This window comes from Photinus pyralis, unplaced genomic scaffold (assembly GCF_008802855.1).
Source record: "Photinus pyralis isolate 1611_PpyrPB1 unplaced genomic scaffold, Ppyr1.3 Ppyr1.4_LG2, whole genome shotgun sequence".
NCBI classification, from domain to species: domain Eukaryota; kingdom Metazoa; phylum Arthropoda; class Insecta; order Coleoptera; family Lampyridae; genus Photinus; species Photinus pyralis.
Window position 1 is genome coordinate 28974732 of NW_022170403.1, and position 11341 is coordinate 28986072.

At 36.3% G+C, this 11341-nt stretch overlaps 1 protein-coding gene across 1 annotated transcript; it reads left to right on the forward strand.

The window, feature by feature from the left end:
- The first annotated feature begins 1033 nt into the window (after positions 1-1033).
- Positions 1034-10907, forward strand: LOC116165173 (farnesyl pyrophosphate synthase-like). The gene is made up of 4 exons (XM_031479482.1): positions 1034-1186; positions 6838-7079; positions 7133-7582; positions 7638-10907. Exons 1-4 carry the CDS (start codon positions 1042-1044, stop codon positions 8025-8027), a joined length of 1227 nt encoding a protein of 408 aa, XP_031335342.1. The 5' UTR covers positions 1034-1041; the 3' UTR covers positions 8028-10907.
- Positions 10908-11341: the final 434 nt, after the last annotated feature.

Below are 11341 nucleotides of genomic sequence, written 5' to 3' on the forward strand. Positions count from 1 at the left end.
ATTTATTTAATGCCCTCCTTGATCTACAGATCCTACGTCCCTGAGGCAACAATAAAAAAAATACGTGGCACACCCTGTACAAACATTTTTAAAGAGCACTTTTTTGGACTACTGGGACCTTGAAACGTAAAGATTGAGTGAAATTCCAACATCGAAATTTGGAGTGGTTTCAATAATCTCCCAATTTCTTATTGGTCAGGATAAAAAGAATAAAATTATTTCGTGCAATAATGGGCGAGTTGCAATGTGTTTACTTTTCTGATAATTACTCCAAAATGAAATTCGAATTATTTATTTTTATTTATTTGCCTTTATTTTTGAGTGGGCGGGGTTTCAGCCAAGGCTGCTCTACCCAGACCCACCCAACCCACTATACATTTACAAATATCCCTTAGCACCGCAGTCCAGTTTCAATTGGTGCCCCACGCGGGCGGGCTAATAGTAGCTTCACCAAGAATTGTTTTACCTGATAGGCTGATACCCAAAAATCACGCGTTTATCGTACTTTTTTTAAAATAAAATTGAATACCGTGTATGTCCTTACACTCGTAGTAAAAAAATTCAAATTTATGTATTATAACATTATATCAACTGCTATTACGAATTTGATTACAATCGGTCTCGCCGAATTTGAGAAGTTATACTTCCATAATAGGTACCTAAATACAGGGATAATCTTTGATAGATGTCAACAACCATTTTAGTGATTTCTGGAATTAGAACATTGATGCGCCTTTGAAATTGGTAGGTATAATTAGGAGAACCCCGTAATTATCTTACGTGTATATGTACTCATTTTCGTATTTATTAACAATTAAATTTACTCTTTGTTCTACTGTTTTCCGAGAATTCTTGTTATTAGAACTAATGGAAGGAATACCCAATCGATGTATGATGTATCTCTAAACATTTTATTAATCTGTTTTCTAGCATATGTATGGATGTATGGTAAATTTGACGGAATTTTTAATAGTGCTCATTAGATTTGGTCGAATATAGCTACATTTTGTTGGAACAGTGTAAAAGACAATTGCAACTGCAATGCGTGGGCGTATCTTAATAAACGTTATTAAAAACGCAATACAATCAACATCTACCTGTATCTGCACCAGACACCTCTCGCAGCAAGCGAAATTAATCAAGTATCATTTTAATGCGTTATTGCCGAATGGAATTAATCTGGCGGGTACGTAGATGTTAAGTACGCATGTTGTGCGGGTAATTTGATTTGCATAGGTGGTAATCGGGTAGCGTGGCATGTAATTTGTTTTATATTGTGGTAATGCATCGCACGTGATAATTATAGGCGTATCGATTACATTGTTTTGATTAATATTGCGTTCTCAGGACGTCGTTTTTGTTACCAAAATTAGAAAATGTACGGGATATTTTTCTAAAGAATAGAAATGTCCGCTCTCACTGTATTTTTGAAAAATGCACGATAGTTTTCTTGTTACGCCAAAATGATTCTTTTGATTAGGTATGTACGTAGTCTTTTCACGGTACGCGTCAACTCGCCAAGGGCGACTCGCCACCGGATCACTCGCCACCGACTGACTCGCCAACGGGACAACTCGCCAACGCGACAACTCGCCAACGCGACAACTCGCCAACGGGACAACTCGCCAACGCAACAACTCGCCAACGGGACAACTCGCCAACGGACGACTCGCCACTGCGACAACTCGCCAACGAAATATTTTTCCCTGTTTAATGTGTCGTTCAAATAACGATGTGATGTGTCAAATTTTCTGTTCAAATAATAATTTGCAGAAGATGTCGTTATATCAAAATGCAGTAATAGAAACAGGTATAGGCGGTTGGGTCTTCATTTAAATATTGACCACTATTTTCGATTAACTTTTTTTACAAAATTAGGGAAATTGACTATTGCATTTGTGGGATGCTTTTGTATGACACATTAAACAGGGAAAAATATTTCGTTGGCCAAGTCGTCCGTTGGCGAGTTGTCGCGGTGGCGAGTTGTTCCGTTGGCGAGTTGTCCCGTTGGCTAGTCGGTCGGTGGCGAGTGGTCCGGTTGACCGTGTCCCTCTTTCCACGCGTAACTTCCCATTCAAGGCTGTCTCATGCTCGCAGTAAACTTTGAGTGTGCCCCAGATTTTAATTCGACCATTTAACGATATACATATACATATGCTAATTCTTTTTTGGCTACTACAGCACTTTTAACTTGCTGCATAATTTTCAAATTTTTGTGCGTTTTTACAAATTGATATATGTATTGACAGGGGCGGTTTTTAGGAGGAGGGGGGCGACAGGGGCGATCGGGGATCTAAACATACTGCTCAATTGTTTTTTTATTTCATTAGGTTTACATAATAATCGAATTAAATAAATCTAACCACAAACCACCTGACGGAAAAGTAAAATTGAATAAAATACAAAATAATGCCGGCGGGGGCGAAATCGTGTATTGTCCAGACTGCGACTCATGACTGCTCTCAATACTGATTACCACCGCACTGCTATATAGTTTAATAAAAAAACAGCTGAAATTGGGCCAAAGCTACTTTAAACAAATTCCCGCGCACCTCTGCATCTGCAATTCTGTAGCTTTTTTATTTTCGCCCCCCCCCCCCCCCCCCTGAGTAGATGTATAAAACCGTCCCTGGGTATGGAAAGAAAAACAGACACGCAAAATAATGGGATACTTAATTATGTCTATGCGTCTCCTCAGCTACAGTACTTTTTTATGGTATGACAAACCTGAAATTACACGGACATGAGTAATTACTTTCTAAGGAGAAATGGTCAACTCTTTTTTAAATTTAAATGGTTCAATAATTTGTACTGCAAAAGTAACTTATTTTGGTTTATGTTGAGCTTATAAATTGTGGAAACCTTCTGAGTTCGACTCCCTTACTATGAAATTTAATTGGAATTCACTTTGATCCCACCAAATAAAACCTCTAATAAGACTGATTGCAAACTCAGAAATTTTTTCCGATGAGAATACAAAAAAAACATATATAAACAACAAGTTTTTTCGACAACTTATCGGGTTTATTTTTCCTGTGCTGTGGAGACCTGAATGATCTATAGCTTACGTGGATAGTTCAATACCGTGGGGCACTTAACAAGTGATTGTGGGGATGCATTCTAACCCGGCGGCATGGATACGGTTGACTCTGACTACAACTTTCAGAACAAACGTCCTGGGCGATGATCAATTGGTTTGTACTTTCGGTTGTTGTTCCTATTGGCAATCAATAACCACTCAACGCTATTGGTGAGTACACAATTTTGAGGTTTAAAAATGAGCGACGAGCAGTAACATAACTCACTTTTAAATGTTTGTTCTTGACTTATCTGTTTAGTGTGTGGGAAATTCCTTTCGGAAACTTTTCACCTTGATTAATTATGATAGTAGTGGCAAAAAATAAACTTTTATTTAACTTTGCTGACAATTTTCTCTATTGCAATTTCACTTTATACGGGGAATTAAAGCAAATTTTTTCTATACTCAGTGGCACTACGAAGTGCCCGAAATGTTCGTGGAATTCATTGACCTCACGATGGTTATCAATATGAACAATCAGCCCTGTGATGTATCAGAAACGTCAAATTTAACGTGCATGTTATCTATCAAAAAACGTTATTTTGCGTTATTTAGTATAGGCAAAATAACGTTTTATACAGATAACGTGCACGTTTAGTTTAACGTTAATGATATATCACAGGGCTGAATGTCTTTATTTACATAAAAGCACGATACGATTACCAGAACTCGATACGGGAAGATGTAAATGTTTCTTCGCGTACTATTATATCTCGTTTAATCCATATAGAAAAGGCACCTTTTCTGCGAGCTAACGTGAGCAGATTTTACACGCTCACTTACATTATGGGTAGTGAAAAACGCACTATCGTTATAAGTTATAATAATCCAAATGATAACTCGTAAACTTTTTCACATGGGCAAAATGCTAACCTTCCAAAAAACTATAGAACATGATATGGACACTAGACTGTCGCTTGGAACTAAATATTTTTCTTCTCTTTGAAGATCGGTTAATCCCGAACGTTGGATTTAATTATTGGGCTCTAAAGGCCGTTAAAATGAACACTCTTACTTACCAAAACGCTAAGCTCTCACGTTGACGCTTCGGATGCCAAAACGAGACACTCTCTAGCACCACGGCTCAGACAAAAATCTTCCTAGTTGATTCACCAGATGCGAATGAATTATTTTGTACGAAACTCCTTTCTTTCTACACTAAACTGACTTAAAACTTAAAACGCCTATGACCGAAACCAATGGCGGAGATACTTCGTTAATTTGCATTGGCTCTCCAAATCCAAGGTGGTCTACAAAAAATGCCAAGGCTTTTCTCCTTGTCAAATGTCATACGAACCCAACTCGCAACCTCAGATATGAAACCTTATATTACATCTTTTTATCACGTAAAACGATACATTTGTCGGCTATGGGGCGTCTCTCATAGACTTGACAAAGATGACAAATTAAGCTCGACGGACTCTAACCGACAAAATAGAAACTTGAACGAGACCTAATGAATATATCTGAAACCCTGACTGCATTTAACCTTTAGAATTTATCTTTCCGCATCTTTTAATGAGATGACAACGCAAACAATTTTAACCATAAATGCTTCTAGTAAAGAAAAACATCACATGTAGTAAAATACGCATCGCACATAGTAAAAATCAAATCTAGTAGAAACAAACATATCGCATATAGTATAAATTAGATATGCGCATGTGCAGTCTATGCGCATTTGGCGCAGTATCAATTTCCTTAGTAATGAAAATATTTCTTTGAAATTTTAACCAAAGGTGCTTTTGGTAAAGGAAACATATCGTAAACATCAGATTCATTTTGCGCATGCGCAGGATGCGCCTTATGAACTGTCTTATTTATCGAGATGTTTTTTTGAAATTTTCTTCTTTTGTTAAAGGTTAAAGGGAAACACCAAATATTGTAAACACTATAAACCTCTCGCCAGGAAAGATTGCCGGTCACAGAAGACCTGATCCCGGTCTACAATCTGTGTTTTTCTAAAGATGTGAGCGACTTCCGGGATAGGATCGTGTCAATGTTGAACAAAAAACCTTTCGCATCTTAAAAAAAAACATAGATTATAAATTGACGCAAAGTGTGCTGTGACCGGCAATCTTTCCTGGCGAGAGTTATATGTACGCATGCGCAAGCCTAAGCGCATTCTGCGCAGTGCCAGCTTCCTTATTTATGAAGATATTTTTTTGACCCGTTGGTTATTAGAATTACAAAAAATGACCTGTTCGTTGATATGAATATAATATAATATAGTGGAACTTTCTGGTTGAGTTATGGGGACTGCCAGCAGTGGCTAGGATTGCAATCTCGTTTGCGTATGTCGTTTACATGGTTCCTGCACTTTAGTCCAGTACGAGCGCCCTGGTTTGTCTTGAACATTCTCTCAGTGCCTGAGTACCTAATATTTGATCGTTGAAAGCTTGAGTGATTTCCACAACCTAGGTACATCTTTAAGGCGCAATGCTCTAGTCTAGTAACTTGTGCAAAACTTGCCGTGGAAGTTTCTTGAGCAGCTGCCTTGCAATGACGTCAGTCCGGGTTTTCCTTGGTATTCATGTTTGTCTTGATTGGTGGACCATAATTCGCTGCTTTTATAATTTTTGAGACATAGTTAAAGTCTATGAGGTCATTCTAATGAACTATCTGGCGGATTAATGGCGAAATTAATGTTAGCAAATCTCTAGTTTATGCATTAACTGGCCGTATCTCTGAAAATGGGGCACATGTTTTTATGGGAACTTTTCTGCTTAAAATGAACAAATCTGTAACATATTAAATTACTAAGCATTCCTCATGAAACACCCGGTGTAATAGAAAACTCGGTCAATATCAAAGTTGGGTTTGAAATAATTTTCTTATTTTTATAAATATGAGGAAGTTGATGGGGAAATGGCCGATGGCGAGATGGTGTACGGCGAGATGGCCACAGTGAAATGACGACATTGAAATAACGGCGGCGAAATGGCAATAAAAATATTTCAATATGTATAAAATGCAATACTGCAAATATTATTTAATCTGAAATATAACAAGTGAAATTTTACGCTCTTTTCAAAAACTCTAAAATATAGGTATAGGGTGGTCCATATGAAAAAAAAGTAGTTTAGGGTCGTATAAAAAACAACACCCTGTATAAAAACTGTCTATCGGGTATAAAAAAGTGCTTTAAGAAGATTTTGACCAAATCAATTATCTTTAATAATAAGAAAGATATGGGGCATGTTGCATGTTTTATCAATTTGTTACGTCATATTGAGAACCTATCGGACATATTTTCAATTTTCCAGGAAATTTGTCCTATAGATATTTTCGCACGATTAAGCCGTTGTACAGTAACCAATATTTCTCGAATTTCTATATAGATGTCGCTGCACAAAATTTAATGCGCTCAAGTTCGAATTTCATATTATTGGTACTGTTGCAGTACAATGATATGATAGGAAGGAAGCTGAGCCACCATATTCAATTGAACAATGGAGCTACTCATTCGCTTTAACAATTTTTGCAGCGACATAGAGCATAAATCCATAATCGTAATTTTACAGTTTTAAACGGTACATGTTTATACTGCTGTTCAATAGAGGGCGCTTTTAAGTAAAAGTGTTACCCATTAAATGCATAAGGTTATGTTATGTGTTGTTTGTGTATCTCTGCTCTAACATCATATATTACAAGAGCGACAAAGCTCATCTATTAATGATCACACTGTATTTCGTAACACTATCCTGACATATGTAACTTTATTATGTGTGAATCTAAATTTTGTGTTATAATTCCAGAATCAAATAACGATTTTCATGCGTTGTATCCAACACTCTTTAATGACCTGAAGGATTCGTATGGTTCAGACTACAATGAAGTATTTGAGCGTTTTGATTTCGCCACGAGGTACAACATACTAAATAGAAATTATAGACTATGCTTCCCCATAATAAACGTATACGCATTACTGATACCAGATGGGAGAGACACAACTGAAAATCGTATGTTGGCTCACGTACTGGACTGGTGCATGGAATTTGTACGTAGGTATTACTACCACTGCTTGTAAATTCACAATTTGAATAATTTTAGCTTGCTTCGGGATGTTTATTGCAAGATGACATGGTGGACCAATCTGACACGCGTTGGAGAAAACCGTGTTGGTATCAAATTGACAGCATTGGCAAAACCGCTATGTGTGACACAAAAATGATGGAGATGGCCACTTACATGCTCTTAAAGAAATATTTTTCAAAATTTCCCTACTACAAGCAGATTTTGAATATATTTACGGAAACGTACTTTTTAACAGCATTGGGACAATCGCAAGACATTAACATGTCCGCAAATTATCAAGAACGTCGCAAACTAAGAATCCTAACGCATCACGCTTTCTATTCCCAATACTACTATAAAACTTACTTCTTTACCTGCCGAATGTCAGTATATCTCGGTATGTATGTTACTGGTCGAAATTATTCCGAATATCACGATGTAATCGATAATCTGATTGAACGAATGGCAGACGTGCAACAAGTCCAGGTTCGTAATTGCACGAGCCTTTGGAATTCGAATAATTGTCTTTGTTCTGTTTCAGAATGACGCGTGGGATTGCTTTGGAAGCAGCAAGAAGTACGGTAAAGTGGGAAATGATATACGTAACGGAAAGGCGACGTGGTTAATTGCAACCGCTCAGAAATTGGCGGATACCCGCCAATTGCGACTATTGAAAGAAAATTATGGTCAAGGAAATTTAAAGTCTTTCGAAATTGTTCGAAAAATTTATGATGAATTAGATATACTGGGTCATTATAAAGCGTACAAAACTGATGAAATTGCTAAACTACATAGGGATATTGACCAAATTTCCGCTGATCCTCTCAAACAGGTTATGTATCAGTGTATCGACATATACGATGTGAGAGATCAGATCGTCTTGGATGGCGATGATCCTAAAGTTAAAACAGACTTACATACTTTTACATAAGCTAATTACACTCATTTTCACAAACAATTTTTAAATCACACACTCGGCCTTTCCAAACTATACATAAGAGTCAGTAGATATACTAGTATCAAACCTAGACCAGTTCAAGGTCGTTAGCCACCTGGTGGTCACATTTTTTATTTTACTTACATAGTCAATGTCACCATTTTTGTAATATAATTTATTATTTTCAAGGCCCCATTTTTTGTGATGTCGTATTTCATTTGCAAGGTTATTTTTTATATATAATATTCTATGGGGAAGGTCATCAGAGGTTAATTTTTTTAATGTCATATTTCAGTTTCAAGGCTATCAGAGATCATTGATCGGATTTTTACGGCGTCGCATTTCATTTCCAAAGTTATCTGAGGTCAATGACTTCATTTGTGTGGTGTCATGTTTTATTTTCAAGGTTATCAAAGTTCAATGACCTCCGTTACTTTGCGGTGCCATATTTCATTTTCAAGATTATCAGAGGGCAATGACTTCATGTTTTGAGGTGTCAAATTTTACATTCAAGATCATTTCAGGTCAATTACCCCATTTGATCGTTAAATAAATTACAGGTAAGTTCAAGTTCACTGCAATTTAAAGCGCGCCTGTCTACATTTATAATCCAATCAGTCGGCGCCTTACTTTTACTAAAGATGGATTTCTCCGATTTAAATCGTAATTCATTGTGCAAACCGTTTAAAAATCTTAGTGAACTTGAAATATCCAAAAAGTAAGTAAGTTCCAAGGTCACCGCCACGTTCCAGGCGACTTTCACATTCACGTACTTTCCAAAGTCATCACCAGGTGGCGAGCGAACTTGATCTGGTCCAGGACTCTCAATTTACTGGTGTTGTAACGGTTGTAAACCCTTGATAAAAAACGATGTAGGTCGCATTTCGATTTTATTACAGCGAATTTGACTGACGCAAATACTACGATGACGTACCTTTAAAAACTCTAGTCAAGACCACAGAAAATCTCCATTCTTCTTTCCAAGCGTCCTTTTATAAACAAGCATTCACGCGAATAATTCCCACTTCCTTTTTAAAGATGCAAATTGTGTAATACTTCTAAAACACGTGTCTTTTTCCATAAACAAGATGCACAAAGTGTTTTTTTGGGAATTAAGTGCCATGGAGATCATCGTCAGAACCAGCAATTAACAAAATTGTGTTGTCGGATTAACATGCAATTTGTTTCGGTTAGTTTTAATTTTCAAAACAATAACATGAAAATCAATAGTTGAATTATTCACAATTACATGTTTCCTTGTTGAAGAGGTGACCAAAAATGATTTTTGTTATAATGATATGTAGGCAAATTATTAATTTGTGCTATGACTTCTTGCTTGTGCGATGTTCATAGCAATGTCTTATGTCTTCATAACCCCCTCCCCCTCCAAACTCCACATATTTATGCAAGTGTAGATACATGTCGATCTGGTTGATAAGATTGTTGGATACCGATGATACAATTGACATTGCATGTGGTTCGATTTTTGAAGCTAGTCTTTTATAACACTGACATTTTAAACCGTTTCTAAGATTCACTTAAACTCGTTTTTTAAGTTATCTATAAAATTCATTGTTTCTTATCATGCACGTCGTCAATGGTAACGCCCTTTATACACTACTTAAAGTACGTTGGTTAAATTTTGTACCTAATTTTGTTGATTCTATTACCATGGTTAGGTACTACCTACGCCAGTTTTGAGAGACATTTTTCTGTCACTATAAAATATTAATAATAAAGGAATTCAGATCAAATAAGCTTCAATGTTATAAACAATCTTGAAGATAGCACGGGGTTTTATAGTTTAAAGGACTCTACCCATTAAAACCTCGCCCGCTTTGGGCGCTCGGATTCAAAATGGGCATCGTCTTTTAAAGTACTTATAAAACACCTAGTTATCTTAATAATAGCTATAGTACTTTTGTATTAAGCTCGTCAGAGCATAAAAATATGATATAACGCAAGTTAGATTAAATTGTAAAATACATGTAACGTAATAAACAGAACAAATATATGAAAATATTACAGTCAATTCAATTTACGCTAGTTCGCACGCAATCGGTAGGCTTTAAATTAAACGATATGATTAGTTAAATCTAAACAAGAGATTTAATTAAGTACAAAATAATATAGATTCACTTTAAAAACGTACGCGAGTACAGTGAACATTACTTAAATATCCCCCTAAATCGTGCTGTTACCTTATATAAACGTCCCAAAAGATGGTCGACAAGCTTATTTGATTGTTTACATCCAAAAATTAAATCTTTTCTATCTAATTGTACGGCCTGTGATAAATATAAAAATCAGTAATTGGTATTTAAAATCGATTTAATCGGGTGCACTTTTCTGCAACTCATTTAATTAGCTACTGTTAATTACACTTACTTCATTTTCCGAGTTAAAATTTCAAAATTCGGTGGTCCCGTAATGCCTATTGTTGCTTAGAATTTCGAGTCAATCGCAATAGATGTCTGTTACCTACGTAAACTGCACGCGACTTTGCTTGCTTTTAATGCTGGTTTTGAACGAACATAGAGAAACTATAATCGCTTATAAATGGATGACGAGAACTGAACTCATACAGGGTGACCATTTGAAAACGAAACAGAGCCTATTTTGGGAACCTCAAAACATTTACGAAAAAATCCTCGGACCCGTCAATTTTTGATTCAAGGGGGAACCGTTCTTTTGCTAGTTTCGCCCCCCTAAGCGCAAAACCCTAGCGGGGGTGACGATCGCCCCCAAAATTTTAAATCGAATGGGGGGTCGAGTAATACCTTATTTTGAAGGTATTTGTATGTGGATTATAATCTTTGAGTTTTAAATCGCTACTAATGTGCCTAGCCGATACAGGGGCTAAAAAAGTTACAAAAACGTGTCAACATTTTCTTATGAAAAAAATGCTTGTAAATGAATTAGTTAAATAACAAGAATTAATACAACAATAAATACAAAAAATGTTGTTCTCCTACATTCTGAACCGTACTTTTTTTGTTGTTTTTTTTTTTCTTTTTAATACCTGTAGGTGGCTATGCCAATTCTGCAACGGAAATCTTGGTTATTGTTGAGAGCGTTACTATTGCAACATTTTGAAGTTTAATAGTGCTTGTCAATTTTTGTCAAATCACAGTAGTGACAAATAGCACTTTAAAGCTATTTAGTTGCAAAATCGGTACATTGAACAGTGATAATGGTTTATTCCTGGAGTTATTAGAAAATTCGGTTCATCCAGCATTAGTGGAGATACTAGAAAATAACGAGTACTTGGAAAATCGTCTAGTATTTCAGCAAGATGGTGCGCCACC

What these genes read in the sequence shown, in the direction of transcription:
- LOC116165173 (XM_031479482.1), top strand. Translation starts at nt 1,042, where the DNA reads ATGCGTGGGCGTATCTTAATAAACGTTATTAAAAACGCAATACAATCA. An exon ending in GAATGGAATTAATCTGGCGG is followed by an intron (nt 1,187 to 6,837) that starts GTACGTAGATGT and finishes TTATAATTCCAG; the next exon opens with AATCAAATAACGATTTTCAT. An exon ending in TGGACTGGTGCATGGAATTT is followed by an intron (nt 7,080 to 7,132) that starts GTACGTAGGTAT and finishes GAATAATTTTAG; the next exon opens with CTTGCTTCGGGATGTTTATT.